The 20,042-nt window shown below is 39.8% G+C and overlaps 1 protein-coding gene across 2 annotated transcripts in view; it reads right to left on the reverse strand.

Annotated features, from left to right (window-relative positions):
* CSMD1 (CUB and Sushi multiple domains 1) overlaps positions 1–20,042 on the reverse strand; it is a 2,003,711-nt gene that overhangs the window by 1,456,735 nt on the left and 526,934 nt on the right. For both annotated transcript variants that reach the window (XM_073336216.2, XM_073336215.2), the window contains exon 3: positions 16,707–16,819. In XM_073336216.2, the coding sequence (XP_073192317.1) occupies positions 16,707–16,819 (113 nt within the window). The remainder of the gene's footprint in view (positions 1–16,706; positions 16,820–20,042) is intronic.

Here is a 20,042-nt window from a genome sequence, read left to right on the forward strand (position 1 = left end):
TTTTGCAGCACATGCCATACGGTACACTATAGTTCAGAAATGGTATGTAACTTCTGGTTCATTTTCATTTTATTCTGAGAAACATATATCAAGTGAAAAAATTGCTACACAATTCAAAATTTGACAATCATGTAATGAACTTGGCTAATTTAAAAGAGATTTATTTTCTATTATTATAGAGAACAGGCATAGGGTCTTAGTAACCATGTTGTCAGGGATGTGATATATTTGAGTTCTCATATTCCATCTCTTGCCTGAAAAGGCTTATTTCAATAAATAAGTCATTTTTCGAGCAGTCTTTGTTGTGTGTATCAGCAATGATGGCATGTGGGTAGGAATTGGACAAGTGTGAATGTCTTAGAGATTGAAAAATAAAATATGACAATGATGGTAGGACACCCTTTGTGCCAATGTAAGGCCAGAACTGAAATTTGCTCAGTATTGTTTTATTGCATTAATGCCATTTGCTACACTCCTACAGCAGAGCTGAAATGATAGCACCAAAGATAATTTGAATATCCTACACACAGCAGCTGTCCATGCACCCACCACCTTTTTCTTTCCGAAACTGAGCTCTTTAGTACTTCATTATTTCAAGTGAAAATTGTTTTAAAGAAAAAAGTACACTAAGAGAACAAAGTGAAAAACAAAATAGCTAAACCCCGCCGCCCCCCAAAAAAGATGATTCCTACAATAATGGTGGGTTTTTTTTTATGGTCAGGTGGAATCAGAAGTGAGCATGAGTAGGACAAAAGGAGCCTCCTTAGGCCATTTATAATCACAGTCCTTATGCTCACAAAAACTGCTCTATGTGCCCACAGATGCATGTGCCAACCTACAAGAGCCTGGAAGTCATTTGACCATAGCCAAACCCTCCGCTTCTGTGCCAGCCCATTGTACAGGCTGCGTGCAACAGGATGAGTTGGCTGCACCATTTAAAGGATGATGAAGCTTGGGCACATCCCTGCTCAGAAGAAAGCTTATTTTCCCCCTCAGCTTTCACTATTGTTGTGTGACACAGCACTGCCTCCATGGCACAGTTGTGCCTAAATGTCATACTCAAGCCCTTACTTTATAGTACTCAAGTTCACACTACTTTCTGCTGTACTTTTTAAGCATACATAATCATAATGGTATTTCATGAAGAGCTACAGTGAAGACTATCCACATATTTAATTTAATTATCACCACAGAGTGCAGAGTCTATATATGTTTCTTGTGTAGCTGGCTGCACATGTTTGGTTCAGTTCATCATTTCTTCCCCTTTACGATCATATGCTCCTCATATCTATGGAAGGTACAGTGATTTGGAAGTACACATTCTGTTTTGGTACACACAATGAAATTTCACTTATGTCTTGTGTAATTGTTTTATATATTAAAAAGCATGTTTGGTTGAAAGTTCTCTAGCTTTGCAAGAACACATGACTCACTTCTATCATCCTTATATGGAAAAATCCTCTAGGATGTAATAAGGAAATTATATCCCTTGTTTAACATAGTTAAAAAACCTAGCAAAAGGATATCTATGAATTTGCTGGGTACTAGAAGGCATAATTATTATACACACCTATTGATTTTATGCCTTTTTTTTCCAGTTAAAAGCTGTTTCCAGGCTTGCTCTCTACCTCTAACAATTGGGCAGAACCTACAGATCTATGATGAACAAATAAGGATGAACTCCAACTCCAGTGTGGTCAAAAGGACTGTATGAACATTTGTCCACATCAGGGCATATGCCTCTTGCACCAATCCAGTAAGCAAGCTTCTGAGAATCTTAAGGCAAGTTCCTTTGAAAGTATATGATCCATGACTGAACAGTGAAAGAAATCCACTAGGAGACCGTGTTTAACTTTAGCATCATATCAGGGAGAAATAATTTTGAAATGTTATAAAAAACATTATAATGATATAGGCTAAAGAAGATATGAGACAATGAAGAGTAATCTTAATACATTAGTGCATTTAAAATGGTTTTGCTAGCAAAGACCAGACAACTGTCATTCATGGGTGCAGAGGGCAGTTAATATCTGAAGTTCTCTGGTAATTCCCAAAAAGTGTTCAGCATAGCCCAGTTTCATATCCTCCTGAATCAGGTGGGAAGATTCAGAGGCGGTAAATAAAAGAGACTCATTACATGAACTGTTGCCTAACCTTGATCATCTTTCTATAGAAATCACACATCTACTTGGCCGAATTTCTTTCCCTGGCCCAGCTCAATTGTCAGCTGAATGAACTAGGAATAGAGCCAAGATCTCCAACCTTTTACAAGCTATCCCATTGTCAGGCCACAGCAGATATTTTCTGCACAACAGCCTGAGCTCCACAATCACTCCAACACAATTTAACAATTATAGGTGAGAAGTGAAGTGGCATGAAACAGGACATGTACTAAACATATATTTTTTTAATTTTACTTTGAGAGAGTGAAACAATATATGGATTTAGTGTTTTCAATTTTGGGGGGGATGATTAAAAATTAAAATTGTATGTAATTATGCACTTGTGTCATCTTAGTGAAGCACCACTATGGACTTCAATTATCTATTACTTATGCAATGCACAAGTGATCATGAGCTCTGCAAAAAAGATAAAAATTCAGTCCCTGCCCCAGGGATTTTATAATATACATGAAGGTGTTTATCTATATATAAGGTGTGTATCTGCATATGCTCACTATCAAAAACAGAGTTGAATCCAAAACCCAATGAAGCCAATCTTTCCTTTGCCTGCAATGGACTTTGGATCAGGCCTGTAGTGCAAAGTAGTGTAATGAGTATAATAAACGTTTCCAAGATTTGGCCCTAGTATGAGAACAACAGGAGGAAACTGACTACATGACAGGGAAGGGATGTATGTGTGGGCGGGGAAGGGGTAGGGCGTCTGAGGATAAAGGATGAGAAGACATACATTAGGCCAGATTGTGAATTGTTTATACTCATTAGCAAATAGTTACTTACACATGTAGGCCCAATGAAGTTAATGGGAATAAGGAGAATAACTGCTCACCCGTGCAAATAAGGGGGTCACATCCTGCCCCAAAATGATTATATGATCACTTGGAAGACTAATTTGAGGATTAGGAGATTAAAAATACTTGTTTGTTTTATTATAAAATATAGTATCCACACTAAGTTTATCAAAATTATAACTATAATCTGAAACTAGCAACTAGTAATGGGTAAAATAACTAGCTTCTAATTATGTATTAATTGTACAGTAACAGCTAAAGAGGTTTCTCACTCTTTTGACTTAAGTCCTTTTAAATTGATAAAACAAATAGCTCAAAGCTTCAGTCATTTAGTCATTCCTGTTTTGATGCATATTTTTAATTGTAGAATTCCATATATATATAGTTTATTATTAGCCTGATTAAACAAAAAAACCATGAAACTTTATGTAAATGCAGGAAACCTCAGTATCAAAAAGATGTAACAAACTGAAGGTAATTCAGAGAAGATCAACAACTATTAAGGGACTAGAATGACATGAAAAGATGAAAAGCACTGCACACGTGTGTGTGTGTATATATATATACACACGTGCACAGTGATTTTATCATATATATACAATAGGTTAGATATATGCATGAAAGATTGGCTGATTGATGGACTAAAGGGGGTATGTTAAGTACTGCAGCTGGTAGCACCTGAATGAAGAGAAAGCTCTACTCAACTGCTTGCTAAGTCCACAGAACTTTAGTCATGGATGCAACTACTCCACCAAAAAAGCATGCTGAGTCCCCTATCTCACTGAAGTAACAAGTTATTTGTGAACAGTGGTTCTGGGTGTTATTTGGGAGTTTCATACCTTCACTTTTCTGAAGGTATCTGGGAAAAAACAGCTGCGTTGAACTTTCCAGTCATTGACTGACGGCAGGTGGGGAATCAGGTCAATCAGTTGCCATTGAGTAGCTTGGAAAGAGCCATCCACTTATGACACTAGCAGAGAACTGCTTTCTCAAGTCTCCACATACCAGAAAACAGAAAAGGAAAGCTAGATATAAGAGGCCTACTGGACCATTAGAGTTGACCAGACCTCAGAACAGCATCAAAGAGCTTTCTTTAACCTCTACCCTCTTATGATTTGGGATGGAAATCAAGCAAATCTTAAAAATTTTTGGACAACTAACTGTTTTTCAGTTTCATTTAAAGTGAAATGTCAGTGAAACTCCATGGATGCGAACACAGGAAAAATTAATTTAAAAAAAACCTGAATTGCCTATGAACTTGAACCACCAAGAATGTCATCTCTGGTCAGTCAGAGGTTGTTGTGAGGCTTAGATGTTTTGCAAAGTGCTTTCAGATCCTTAAATGTATTGATGGGAGCTATGTACACACTATATGATAAGAGCAAGAAATAGTCCTCTGAAAGTGCACATTCCTAGTGTGGCCACAAGTTCTCAGGAACCAGGGTTTTTTTTTTTGTTTTTTTTTTTTTTAGCAGTAATTATTTTGTCTTGATTCATTTTTTGTTTTTGGCAAACAGTTGCAGAAAATGTTAAGGAAAGGAGATATTTTAATAGTTTGAATAGTAGCACACAGTACAAAAAAAAGCAAAAGAAAACCCCCAAGAAATGAGCTTCAAGTGGGAGGATTTAAGCATTACAAAGAAAACAGTAGAAAATTTACCCTCTTTTCTCTATCAAATGTCTATTGTGCAGACTGACCAGGTGTACTCTTCAGACTGCATGCCTTAATTCAGGTTCAGATTAGGGTATCACTTCAATAAATCAGTTGGGACACTTCAAAGCACTGAGCTTAAAAGGTAATAATTTCTAACCATTCATTCAAATTCTAAATGTATTGATGTTGCTTACATACACACATACATACAAAAGAAAGAACATGAAACTGGTGTAACTGAATTTTACCCCCCTTAACCAGGGGCACTCAAATAGTGATCTATTTCTGAGGCCTGGTCTATATTAGATCATTAAGGTAGAATAAATATGTCAGGAATGTGAAAAATCCACATCTCTGAATGGTGTAGGTAAATCCAATCTAAGTCCCCATGTAGAGAGCACTAGGTAAAAGGGAGAATTCTTCAGTCAATCGAGGTACTGCCTCTTGGGGAGGAGAATTACCTACACAGATGGGAGAATCCTTCCCATCGGCGTAGGAGGTGTCTACACTTAAAATGCTATAGCAGCGCAGCTGTGCCGCTGTAGCATTTTAAGTGTAAACAAGCCCTGAGGTCAACAAGCAATAAGGACTAGAAAATGTTGCCTTACTTTGCTTGAGTGTGACAGAGTGCTGGGCAACAACAGTTGAGCCAGCACTCTGGTCACTGCAGCTCAAGCTAAACACTGTAGAACAGACCTCGTTAAGAAGAGCTGTGCCTAAATGGTGAGTGGAGGAGAGCTGGAAGGCTAATTAAGCCATTAGGCAGAGGATAGAAAAAGGCACAGGAAGGAAGAAAGAGTGAGGAAGCAGACAGAGAAAGGGAAAGAGAGATTGCTCTTCCCTGCTTGCCTCAGGAGCTTACGGCTCCCTAAGACCACAGGATAGCAGTTCTCAAACTGTTGGTCGGGACCCCAAAGTGGGTTGTGACTCAATTTTAATGGGGTCACCAGACCTGGCATTAGACTTGCTGGGACCTGGGGCCAATGCCGAAGCCCGAGCCCCACCGCCTGGGGACTTCAGCCCCCAGCGGTGGGGCTCAGGCTTCAGCTTCAGCCCTGGGCAGTGTGGCTCAGGTTACAGGTCCCCCGCCCGGAGCTGAATTCCTTGGGCTTCTGCTTTGGCCCTCCGTCTGGGCTGGTGGGACTCGGGACCGTTCAGGCTTTGGTTTCCCACCTTGGGGTCACATAGTAATTTTTGTTGTTAGAAAGAGATTGCGGTGCAATGAAGTTTGAGAACTGCTGCCAAAGGAGTAGGGCTGTATAGCATATAAGGGTTGTCAGAAGCAACATTGTAAATAAACTGCACAAGGTGTTCTACCAGCATAGAAGTCTCTGAGTTGTTTGTGGACTTGAACAGAGGCAGGAGCAAATGGGCCCAGCCATACAGGGATACAAAGAAAAGAAAAGAAGAGAAGGGATGGTATCAGATTAAAAAATAGTATGGAAAGAATTTCTTTCTTGACCATGACAGTTGGACTGATCATTCAAATGGAACTAGAGCTAGGATTCTGGAAAACAGCAACGTGAAATTAAGAGGTTATTTGAGCATGTATGTCTTGCAAGTGTGGGGGCTTCAGGGAGCAACTCCTAGAGGGAGCAGCACAGAGGCAGAGACTGCAACTGTAACTGCGACTGCCTGCCACAGTTGTGATGGAGGGATACATAGCCCATGCTGGCTGGATCAGGCACCTGACAGGCTAGGACAATCAATTACATGCCTGTTGAGTTGGCATATGTCTGGGCCACGTGAGCTGACTCAGCTGAGCCTGGAGGGACAGTGTGAACAGTGAGAGAGCTGACTTCAAGGAGTCAGGGCTGGAGGAGAAGCAGCCTGCCTGTTGCCCTCTCCTGCAAAAGAGAGACAGTTATTTTGTCCGTCCTCTGAAAGGGCCTGAAAACAACTTGCAATCCCCACATCCACAGGGGCAAGACTGAGCCCCAAGATTCTGCTGCACAGTGAGCCCACTAGGCCTCCTTGCACTGGTAGCTAGGGGACTGAGAGGGCTTGCAGCTAGCTGAAAAGGAGAGCTATTGGCCTCACAGAAAGGGAGAACACCATCCAGATCAGGCCTGTGGGGAGAGTTGGATATGTGATTTCTCATTACATGTATTTAGTTTGTACGGTTTTATTGTGGGAGTGGTTGGAGCCTCATTAATTTATTAACCTTTGGTTTCTTTTCCTGCTGCCTTCCCCATCTTTTAATTTACTCTTTTCCTATCTGTGAATAAAATATTGCTTATATGTTGGTTCTTTATTTATTGTACCTGTGAACTGGAAAGCCATAGAAGTCATAGGACTTGCTATTACGCAGCCACTAGGTAGAATCAATGAACACTGAAGTCCCATTGGCCCTTGGGGGAAGAGGGTCACTAAATTCTTGATGGGGAAAGAATTAAGGGTCTCCATCACACTAGGGATGGGGACTACAAACATATATTACTTTCGAAGGCCCAATCCATAATACTCAGGTTACAGTGACAGCCTTTGCATCAGGGATGGGATCAAATAAAAGACAGCTGGAAAGTAAAAATCATTTGATATTTTAAAAATTAAAGAACCAAACAATAACATCAGATGACTTGTCCATTCCAGTAGGTCAGTCAGATAGCTGCCCACAGGAAAATATTTATCTTATTGAAAGGCAAGTACATTTTTTTTTAAATGTCTCATGTTGTATTTTATATTCTTCTGATTTAGGGAGAAGAATTCTACTTTTATGTGCTCCATCACAACTGATGAGTTCTGTGAGGGTATATCTGTTTCCCTGGACTGACTGGGGATAGAGAACTTTGTCAAGAAGGTCCTGTCTTTGGAACTTGTTTTCCTGAACTGCCTATCCCAGTCCCTAAGCCCTAGTTTGACAAGCTTCAGGTAACTCTGGAAGGCTTCCTGGTCCCCGCCCAAATCAGCACTAGACTGAATGTTAGTTTATTTTGAATTGATATTTCAACACAGGCAAATTTTCCATGGGGGGGTGGAATAGCTGTGGGGTGTCTGAGTCAGTTTTGATGGGCGCTGTTGCACATTTTAATGGTAACTTAAAAAATTCTTAATTACAGTCATTATAGGAGCTGTACAAGTTAATAAATTTCTACACTGCATTTTTGTTTTCCATCTTCTTCCTCTAGTATTATATCCTCTCAAATCCACACAAAGACTTTTTCTTGCTCTGACCTCCAAACTGAGTTCCCTATAAACTGAGGTCTTTCCAGCAAGGGACAATTAAAATAAAATTAGAGAACAAAGAGGGAGAATGTGGGGGGTCACAGAGCATCTGTACTTTCACGAAGGATTCAATTTGCATTTTACTAAGGCCTCTACTATTCTGTACAAGTTTCATTCCAACAAAACTTTGCTCTGGGTGTCAGGGCTGAAGTGAGCTCTCTTGGAGCCTAAAGCATTACTGCACCTGATTAGCTAACAGATGGCATTGTAGAACAAAGAAACATCACTGCCACAGTTCTCCTAATCCCAAATCTTTTCATTTTACGTGCTAACACACAACATTATACTGTGGCCACCAAAATGCCACTTTATTCTAAATAAGAAATTTAATCTGAATTAGCCCCTAATTGTTACACTCATACAATTAAAAAATCAAATCAATTTACAATAGATTAAGCTATAATTCCTTAAATAATAAAACTATCTTTAAAGTAAGCTTTTAAGATATTATCATGTGGAAGATCTAGTGTATTTTGGTAACACTGGTTCATGTCAGTTTTGCATTACTGTAGCTCCATTTGGCTAGATTCGCTGCTACACTAGTTTCCACTTTGCATATCACAGGGGATGCTGTCAGGGAGCAGGTTACTTCTTCTTAATTCTCTGTCAGGGTGCTGCCCTACCTGTGCCAGATGGCAGTGGTCCCCATGGGATCATCCATGAGATAAGAGTAGCTGAGTGCAGCCTACTCCAGCCATGCCTCCTTCTCACCTCCCATCTCATTCTAAATAGGACAGGAGCACATCTTGTTTTTTTTAAAAAAATAAAGTTCACTAAAAAGAGGACAAACTATTTTTTTACATAAGGCTGTTCTGTAACTTTGCATATTAATAAAGTTTGTTAACAAGGGACAATTTTATCCAAACTCATTTCAAGAAAGCAATTATTTCTGTACCAAAAAGCAATACATCTATAAAGTTCAGCCTAAAAGGATCTTATTTCAAGCTTTACATTCATTAAAAAGAAAAACTCAAAAATATATTCATGGTTTAAAGATTTAATGAAGAACCCAGTTTGAAAAGAACATCAAATACACTATCAGAATAGTACATGAGACAAATATTTAATGAAACACAGAAGAGCAACTGATCCGGCCCATTGCCACTAGATGCTATTGTCAAATACACTAACAATCAATGACAAAGTCTAAGCTAATGTATGCAGCTCCAGACAATATTTATTAAAATGCCTGTACTTTTTTTTACAACAGTGTTGGCATTGATTTTGATTCTACTCACACATAAGAAGAAACCTAAAAAAGGCAGAGTTTCCCCTTTGAAAGGGGAAGACTAGAGGCACATTATACTGTCTGCTGGAGATTCACTGAAGAATATGGGAATTATCTGTCTAAAGTTTGGTGGTTAAGGTATTGCTGCCTAAAAGGTAATAAGAGACAAATCCTGCAAGGATTGAATGTAGACCAGAGTCAGTTGTTTGATGCTCATATGGACAATACTAGAAGTGTAATGTGGAAAGATTACCTCTGACACCCTTTAGAGAAATGCACAACCCAGTCGGGTCAGGTTCAGTTGCCATGCTCAAAACCCCTGGAGATCTTTGGATGGGAACTCTGAGCAAAGAGACTTTGGAATGGATACAAAGACTCCCTGTGACTTAAGGGCAGAGAGAGATTGACAGGGTAGACAGAGACTATGAGAGGCAGCAGTTGCAGAGGGGAACCTGGGTTAAATGGAACCTCCTTAAACAGGCAAAAAAGGCGAAATTTAGATAAGACAGTATGTCTTTAAGCTTTCGTTATTTTAAACCTGTTCTTTCTGCTTGTGATATTCTTATGGATAAATATGCTGTTTTAGATGAGTTCTTTTCTGTACCTGCATTTAATTTTGTGTAAGAGTTCCCAGAGAGGATTCCCTACCAGGGGCTAAATCCAGTGTGTCAGCTGAAGGTAATATGCTTGCTAAACGTGTGTACTGTCACCAGGTGATCCAATCAACAAAAGCATGAACTGTGAGGTTCTACTCTTGAGAGAGGTGCAGATGTAGCTGTGTCACTTGGAAAGGGTGTCCACAGGAAAGAGTGGTCAAACGTACAGTCTATCTATTGTGTTAATTTTGAGGGAATAAATGGGCCCAGTAAGTCAAAGATGCTAACATGACCCTGTTCCTGTACAACACTAAACAGTTAAACTTGGTTCAACATTTTGAGTATACACAACTCGACCTGCTTTGTCCTATGACAAGCACATCAGTTATTTGCTTTCCCGCAGTTAGGCTCACAACTTGCGGACCTAGTAGGCCTACCAATGAATGTAATGGCAAACCATGACAGTCACACTGGTATTCAAGCTTCTGGTCTCCTCTCAGTGGGTTCATGTGAAGTCCAAAAAAAAAAAAAAAACCAAAAACCAAAAAACCATACAGTTTCCAAAGGAAACAAATCTTGTTTGATGCTTGTGTGGGCCCACTGAGTAAATATAAGGAACAATTCTGTCCCTTCACAGTCCCTAGCGAGACTGGAGTATTGAACCATATAAAAAAAGAAAAAACAAACAAATGAAATATAGGGACTCAGCAGTGGGAAAGTGGGGGTAACAGATGAAGATAGATAATTCTTCAAAGACCTTGAAAATGGACCACCATGTACTGCTGTTGATGCTGAAAGGATTTTTTTTTAACAAGCTCCAGGGAAAGTAAATACAAGGAAATAAGGTGACCTCTTTTATAAAATGTTAATGCTTCACATGAGCAGAAAACTGTGAGAGCTCAAAACAAGTGTGCGCTCAGGGGGAATGGAAAGAGGGACAGGGTTTACACAAGCTCTCATGACGTCAAAGAAAATACACTGTGGCAAGGTGGCGGTCAAGAGATGTTATGAGCATTCCTGGCTTTTTGTTGTGCAGTTTTTTGTTTTGTTTTGTTTTTAAGCACTTACCATTTCTACATGCCAAAATACATTTGGAATCTCAACTGAGGTAGGTTAAAAATGCCTAGCTAATTTTAAGCTTCTGATGTTTGCTGCTTAGTGGCAGAAAACAGTGTAGCATAATGTAAGATAAAGTAACATGGTCATTTCATCTTACAAATGATAAGGAACAGAGAACCTGAAATTAATTTTTTTCTTTCTTGGTGCATTTTGTGTACTGAACATCCATTGGGTATTCTTATCAAATGCATGAGAGGGAATTCTCAGATTAGTAGACTGATGGTGTGCCATGTCACTGGAAAGCGTGATGGGGTTACAGACCCCATTCTGAACCTCGGCCTTAGGAAATAAAGCAATACTGGTCTAGAGAGGCTCCACCCTCAACAGGTATAGGACATGCTCATGGTGGAGGAATATTTTAAAAGGACACTGGTAGGCCAGGGAAACTGGGGAAAGAGATGCAGGATGCACCAGGAAGCAAGGCTGACACTAGAAGCTGTGATAGGAGTGGGTACAACTTGTTAAAGCTCCTCTAGCAGTGGGGATCTCTATTCCCCCCTTGCCTCCTTGGGGACCTGAAAGCCTTAACAGAGACTGCTTTGAACAGGACATTAAGAGTATGTCTACACTGCCATAAAAAACTAGTAGCATGGCCATGGCTGACCTTGGTCAGCTCACTTGGGCTCTGAGAGTCAGTGCCACAGACTTTCTTTTGCAATGTAGACATTCCTGATGGACTGTTAGGGTGTCTTCTAAATGAGCGACCACACACCAAACATTGGAGCTCCAGTCTGGTAGGAAGTGACCCAGGAGAAGATTGATAACTGGTCCAGATACTTTGAAAAACCCCATAAGGGCCCTGGGATGGGATCTTGTGGAGAGAGTGGGGCCCAGGTCCCCTACCTTGCCTCCCTGCTCCTCTGTAGCAGCACAAATCCCAGTATTAAGCATTCAGGAGGGATTAAGATCCACCACATACAACTTGGCTGAGTCTTCCTCCAGGATGACTAGATGTAAAGCCACTGCCTATCTACTAGGTTGGTTATTAGACTATCCCGCTACAGGGGGCATTACAGAATTAAGTATTAATCTATGTATTGTTCCGGGGTATCATTTAAAATGTGAACACCATTAAATTCTTTTCAATTTTCTGAAGTTGTACTCTATGTATGGGGCAGTGTTAACATGTTTCAGCTTTTTTTCCTTTTGAATAATATTTTATAATAAAATGATATTAGTATGAAAAACAAACTATTTTATAAGAAGAATAGCATTTTTTGCACTTCTACCTGTAGTTCTCAAACTGCTTTGCAAAACGTGGGTAAGAATTCTTGTCCCCACTTTAATGAAAGGAAATTTAGTGAAAGAGGTTAAATGACTTGTTCAAAGTCATACAGCAATTCACTAGCAGGGCTGGGAATATAACTTTGGTCACTTGATTCCCATGTATTACATTACCCTATGTATTACAGAACACTGCCACCTCTCTCTATATACAAAATAACAATCAGTAGGAATAATGCTAGATAGAAACTTCCCCACTGAAAATTCCATTTCCTAGATTTGAGGTAAGGTCTTAGATTCAATTTATGACCTTAAGATCCAGTAGTGTAAATGGTAAAATGCCAGCCAACATATGTACAATTCATGGGGTTTTTTTTTATAGTTTTGCTTAAATAATTTACAAAGAAATTCTGCAAATTACTATTTGTGAAATTTCACAGACCTTTGCATATATCTATCGATTCACCTGATGTGAAATTCCACTACTTCAACAATAATTCCGGCAAATAGCAACTAGTCCATGATACTGTCTGCAACGGATTAGAGTGAGCAAGTGCTCAATGCGAGATCTTGAAAGATTACCGTAGTTACTGATATTCAAAAATATATAGAAAAAGAATTCTGGTGTCAGATAATCTAGTTTTAAATGACTATGTAACTTTGCAATCTGGTGAGATGAAGCATGTTTCGTTCTTAGCAGAGAAAAACAACTGAATTCTGGCTACATGACCACTCTGATCTCTTTGTTCACAGTCCTAGATGACTTTTGCTAGCTTACTGCAGGAAAGTCAGATTTATTTTAAGTACAAATTTTGCTCAGTGGGTTAGACTCATGAGACGCAACATTTCATGTTCATGAGGAGTCTAAGTGGCAGCAGGTAAATCACAGAAATATGAATATAAAAACTTGGACTATGCACACTGCTATTTAATACTAATAACATCACTAACATATTCATAGCAACCTACAGCATTCAGTAGGCCTGATTATCATTTCACTTCCTATACTCACTAGTGTAAATCATGAGTAAAGGCACTAAAATCAATAGCCAGGAATCTGGACCTTGTGGCCGAGCAGGGGACAGAAACTGGGATTCTCTTTCCCCTGAGGATTCTGCCAGTGTGCAAAGTCTTCAGTTGGCATAGGGTAAGTATAGATGACTCGTGTGTCCCCCTCCTTGCACAGGAGTGTGAAGGGTGCAAAGGAGGAAAGAGGTGAGAAGGAAGCATGGCTGGAGTAGGCTGCACTCAGCTACTGTTACCTCATGGATGATCCCATGGGGACCACTGCCATCTGGCACAGGTAGGGCAGCACCCTGACAGAGAATTAAGAAGAAAGTAACCTGCTCCCTGACAGCATCCCCTGTGTTGTGCAAAGTGGAAACTAGTGTAGCAGAGAATCTAGCCAAATGAAGCTACGGTAATGCAAAACTGACATGAGATCTGAACCAGTGTTACCAAAATACGTTGGATATTCCACATGATAATATTTTAAAATCTTTCTTTAAAGATAATTTTATTATTTAAGGAATTATAGCTTTATCTATAATAGATCTATAATAGATCTATAATCTATTGCAAATTGATTTGATTTTTAATTGTATGAGTGTAACAATTAGGGGCTAATTCAGATTAAATTTCTTATTCAGAAGAAAGTGGGGGAAAATGCTAGCTTTGCAATTGCACACTGTGCAACTTCCCAGAATGTGGAAAGTTTATGAAAATAAATTCTTCTACCCTTCTACTTCGCTGTTCCTGATATTTGACTTCTTCAGAACCTTTCTCTTCATCTGCAGCCATGAAACAAGGGAGAGTTCAACAGCATTAATCTGGAATAACTCCCCTGGCATGCCTGTGAATAGGGTGATGAAAAGCCCAGTTTTTGTGGCTCTAAAGTCCTTTGTGTTACCTTTGTATTATTCAGGACACATCTATTCTCTATGGATGAATTTTTCCCTTTGAATGTTGTTCCTGACTGACCAATATTCAATTAATAAGGAAGAACTTACTCCCAGTGTATGGTGTATACAGGAGTGCCCTAAATATGCTGGGAAGAAGTCCGTGTTGCCACTCTCAGGAGCACAAATGCCAAGTGCATCAATCTGTCTAGTCTGAGTCAGCAACGGTCAGACCTCCCAGAGAAATCCACAAAACTCCTCCTTTCTTGTGACTTACACACTTTGCACCTTTTTACACTGGAGAGTGGCAGTCATCACTTTGTCTGAAGGCAAGTCTACACTACAGCACTACATCAGTGCAGCTGCACCCAGGCAGCTGTGCTGCTGTGGCGTGTCTGGTGAAGACGCACTGTGCTAACTGGAGAGTGCTCTCTTACTGGCATATTTACTCCACCTCAGTGAGAAGTGGAAGCTATGTTGGCGGGAGGCACTCTCCTGCTGACGTAGTGCCGGTGTGGACAGCACGAAACTTGCATTGCTTGGGGAGAGAGGGAGCTTTTTCACACCCCTGAATGATGTAAATTAGATTGACTTAAGCCGTAGTGTAGACCTGATGAACAATGCCATTTTTTACAGCAATACATTTAAAAGATTATAATTTTGTTTAACCAGGGAGCGGCACCATCTATGTCAGTGTTAATTACATCCCTTCCTACCGGGGTTTTAAAAGAAAATAGGCCAGCAAGTAGTGTCATTATATTACAGGCTATGGCTCTGTCTATCTTTTCCTTGCAGACAATCAAGAGAAGTTCCTTTGAATAGTCTGTTATGTCTCAACCGGAAAAGCAGAGAGCACAGTTTTCATGCAAGGATGGGATCAGGTCTCATGTGCAGCTGCTGGAAGGGGAGGTATTCAAAGATCTACTTGCAGCTGAGGCAACCATAGCATAGCTCCTATTTTTGAGGTTTCTATTTGAGTCCCCTAGAAAAGCTCCTGACATGGGCCATAAGGACTTGCCCACATGGGCCATAAGGCTGTATCTAGTCTTTTTCCCGCTAAAATTTATTACTATGATTAATATTGGTGCAGCTCTACTAGTGAGAGCCATGGGGGTTAATGCTAGTGTAGAAAAGTAGCTGGGTCATCTAATCCATTTTAGAGATAGCCCAAGTAAATGGTGATTAAAGTGCTGATGATTGATAGTACCTTATATTCACTACTGCCCCAAGCATTGCTACCAACAGAAGTGCACCAGTGATTAATTTTAGCTAAAAGAAATTTAGTGTAGACTAGGCCTCTCATTCAGCTCATAGGACACAAACACCAAATTAAATTCATTCTGGTATCCCCCAGCTATCAGTAGAGCAACCACAGCTGGATATCTGGTTCCTATATAAACAAATCTGAAGACTTCAAGCTATTACTCAGATAGTACACTGTCACAGCAACAAAACCTTAGATAACACTTTTGAATATCCCACCCAGAATTAATGCCACAAGGTGTCTAATTAATATGGGAAAGGTATGTACTAGTCTAGAAGAGAGAGAGAATTATTATTAGTCAATGGATAATATAATGAAGTCCACAATAAATGCACAGAATAAATGCTCCAGGGTTATCAACCTTTTGTCTAAGTAACTTATAAACCTAAATCAACAGGACTTTGGCACATTTGAAAAAACAAAACCAAAAAGCTATCCATTGTGAATAACTAAAATTATCCCACCACACTTGGAAAGAATAGACCAAGGCCAAATTCCTAAGGCCAAGCCATTTCTGAGATACATTTCACACACAGCAAAGGTGAAAAATCAGACTTTTCATACTGTAGTAGCTGATAAATAACTTATTGTCCCAAATATTTCTGAAATAAATTCCTCTGTCAGAAGTCTAAACTTATGAAATTGCAGGAAGACTGGTTCCATATTTGCAAAATTGGATTGGGAGAAAAGGGTTCAAAACCAAGCTTGTCACAACTTTAACTATGTAGAGATTATCATCTCCCAGTTATAAAAACAAAGGAAGTATTTACACTAAAATTAATAATTCAACTCAGAATTATAAGTGATTTACTGTATACCACTGAATCTGATAACAACTTCAAAATGTAGGATGAAGAAGTCAAAAGAGGAGTATTATCCTTCCTGTAAGATTCAAAGCTATTATCTCAATACTACTGCTCCTGCTTTAAGAGCTTAAAACTTAAGTACATAGTAGATAATGTCAGACATGAAGTCCTTGGCCTTACCTTGTCTACAAATGCAGAATTCTCAAACTTGTTTATCATCTTTCACATTGACTCCTTTGTTATTTGTCTCATTATTTTCAAATATCAAAGCCATTCAGTTTCTAAATGTGAGCATTTTATCCATAAGCAAAGTATCTCATACTAATTTTCAAGATCAAATTAGTATCCAAACCACGTTTTTATATCCCAGTTCCAGCATTTAAAAAAGTTTTCAGAAGTAATTGTTGAAGACAAAAAAATAAAATTTTTTAAATTAATATAATTCAGGACCCATTTTTGGAACCATAATTTCAAACAGGTATGGATTCAAGCACTCAGTTTCACCATTGATTGTATGCACAATTTCAAAATAAAGACTACATCTATGAATGACATGCTGGGATTCAGAAAAGTCATAGTATATTTGTAGTTTTGGATTCAAGGTCTCAACAGAGTACCCTGAGGTCCAACCAACAGTTCAAAACAAACCCATTTCAAGCAAAATGAGGTCCTGCAATAACTCTCCAAGTAACTTCCATGGATAAAAACAGGCAGATCTTACCTTCATAGATAGCTTTGAAACCTTGAGCACTCACAGCAAAGTCTGTGGTGAAACAAAGTGTGAGGATAGATCCTGTGCTCACAATAGATGATGGCAGCTGAAATCCAGACAACCTGCACAAATAAAAACCCCCACAAATGTTATAAATAATAAAAATCAATATAAGCAGTAGTTTTAAAATTAATAAAAACTTGGAATCCCTCATGATGTTTCTGTGTATAATACCACTCTGATGATATAGCCATAAATTTGGAATGCCAACATTTTATGTTGATACTATTGCTGTAGTATCCTAAAGACTCCTTGCAAATACTAACACATAGTATTAAGCATGGCCAACTTCTAGATTCTCATATGACCAGGAATACCGCAAGAATCTAAGTACAGTATTTTTAAAGAACAGAAGTTACTATATTTCATTCTTTTCCTCCCTCCCACATTCACTCATCTTCTAATGCACTTTGTTTCTTTCCCAAACTATATCTGACCTCCATGCCACACAAGCATGTGCCTTAGATTCCCAACTTACTCACCCCATTAATGTCCATCCTATACCCATGTGTCACCTCAGGGCACTCGTTCTAGCTATTGTAATTTAACTGTGGTTGGGGAAAAGGGCCTAGTCTGAGGGAGGAGAGCTGCTGAGAATCCATTTTTCAGGCCTAGGCTGGTGAGCAGAAGAACTGCAAATTAACATAGTATTTAAATAGGCTGGGAGTTCCTTCTTATTCAACTCTCAATCAAAAGAAGAGAAAAATCTATTATCTGCCTCCCAGAGAGCCCACAATAGCAGGCAGTCATTTCTCTCTCTTTATCTTTTTTGCAGTCTAATAGAAACGGAGGGATAGTAAGTGGGGAGCCAGGGATTCTTCCCTTTTCTTCTCTCCACACATTAAGGTTGTAGGACTCCTCTTGCCCTTCTACTTTCTTGGAAGAGGCTGGAGTTTTAGTCTGGTAAGTGAGTGGGAACTCACTAGTGCAGGCTGAGTGAGTGGAAATCAAAGCTTCTGCTCAGCTGGGCACTGAGCTTGCAGTACCTGCCAGGTAACAGCACAGTCCGGTTGCCCAGCAGCCCATTCCTAGCCTACTGACTGCCCCACCAGTTCTCACCTGAGTGTCCGCAGGTACAGCCGCTCGCAGTTCCCAGTGGCTGCGGTTTGCCGTTCCCGGGCAATAGGAGCTGTGGGAAGTGGCGTGGGCCAGGCCACCACTTCCCGTAGCTCCCAGTGGCCGGGAATGGTGAACCGCCGCCATTGGGAGCTGCGAGCGGCCGTACCTGTGGACGCTCAGGTAAACGAAGTGTCTCGCGGTCCACCACGGGCTTACCCTGAACAAGCCGCAAACCAAGTTTGGGACCCTTGCTCTAGAGGTATTGCAAATTTTTGTCATGTTATAAGACACATTTTGTATAAATATTCTAAAGTATTCTTTCCTCTTAGTACATATGCTAAATAACACCAACAAAATTATGTAAATTTGTATTCTTGGCTGTTTACTTGCTTCACCTACAGAAGTCAACTTGGTAGAAAATTACTAGAACAGCCATTTTACGACTTGTGTCTCTTGTCTAATTAGCCTTCACACCTTGTTATAAGTATCAATATTTAACTTAAGCTTGCTACCAAGTTACAACTCTTTACATTCATTTTGAGAACAAAGGGCTGCTCACTAATACCAATATTTTGATATTGATAAGGACCAAATAAAGGATGAAAAAATGACTAAAACTGTGTTTTACCATCCTTTCTATATTCTAAAACACAAAGGAACATATTTCACTGTCATACTCACTTCATGACAGGTTAGGAATATAAGAACAGCCATACTGGGTCAGACCAAAGGTTCATCTAGCCCAGTATCCTGTCTTCTGACAGTGGCCAATGCCAGGTGCCCCAGAGGGAATGAACAGAACAGGTAATCATCAAGTGATCCATCGTCTGTCACCCATCCCAGCTTCTGGCGAACACAGGATAGGGACACCATCCCTGTCCAACCTGGCTAACAGCCATTGATGAAGGAAATCTTAAAAAAGTAAAATGCAAAGTCTCGATTATTCAAAATTAGTGCTATGCTAAGGCTAGATGATGTGAGGGGAACAATTCTTAATTTCTAGCTTGTGCAAAAAGGGCTTGATTCAACTGTCAATGAAATCGGTGCAAAGGATTCCATCGACTTCAAAGGAGTTGGACTGAGCATCATCCCACCACCCTCTGTTCAAAACCCACCTTAAGAAATGTACTCTTTCCATAGCCTTCTGGTAGTAATCCACCATAAAAAACAAATGTTTATATATTTTAAACAATTAAACAAGAATGAGCAGCTGGGTGGTTAACTGCCCTTTGTGCCTTTGAAAGTCTCCCCATGACTTTTTCAGAAATGGATTTCATAGTGCTGTCATAGCTCAGTACATAGTTAGTAATAAATGGACAGAGAGAGAAACAGAGAGCCGTGAGAACATTGCATCCCTCTAGTACTAATGCACTGTGGGAGGGGCAAAATGGGGCTTAGTTGTGGCCACTCTCCCATGCAGCACCCCAGGCCCGGAACAGTTCCGGGGAGATCCCACCTCCGGGACTACTTGGAGCCATGAGATATTTTGCTCCTCTTACAGCCCTGTGGCTTTTGGAAAGAAATTGCAGGGAGGAGCCAGCCAGAGACGGAGCCAGCACAAGGCAGCTGCAGAAAACAGTTCAAGCAGAGACTGATGGACACTGGTGATGTCATCACACTTTTTTCTGCACTTTTCACTCTGCACAGTTTGTGGCAAATATTTGTTCCCCTCCTCCCCCTCTCCCACCCTCATGGTCTCAAGACTCCTCCATTTCCTTGTCTTTCCACCTACCTAATCCCCTTCTAACACAAACCTACTGAAAGGATGTATATAACAAATGGAAACCAAAACTAAAATGGACCTAATATGATGTTTGCTACCATCACATTGTTCGCTGTCTTGTGTAGTCTCTTTCTTTCCCCTACCCTTTCTCTTCTTTATTTAGATTGCAAGCTTCTTGGGGGGAGAGATTGTTTCTTATTCTATGTAATAAACTTGATAAGTAATAACAATGATAATAGTACTAGACTACACTGTCATGACCTCAATACAATTCTTTTTTATTGATGTTTGGAAATACATTTTTTATCTGGTGCACTGGCCTTTCCGTTTTGTGAAAAACAGTTAAAGTTTGATTTTAGTGTTTTGGCACCAATTCCCACAAGTATTATTGTCAGGATGATGAATAGCTTGTGGATCAAATTCAATATTTCCTGAAATTTAAGAGAAAAAAGGAGAATACATGGGGAAAAATATCACACTGACCCACAGAATAATAAAACAAG

Source organism: Lepidochelys kempii, chromosome 3 (genome assembly GCF_965140285.1).
Source record: "Lepidochelys kempii isolate rLepKem1 chromosome 3, rLepKem1.hap1, whole genome shotgun sequence".
Classification (NCBI taxonomy): Eukaryota; Metazoa; Chordata; order Testudines; family Cheloniidae; genus Lepidochelys; species Lepidochelys kempii.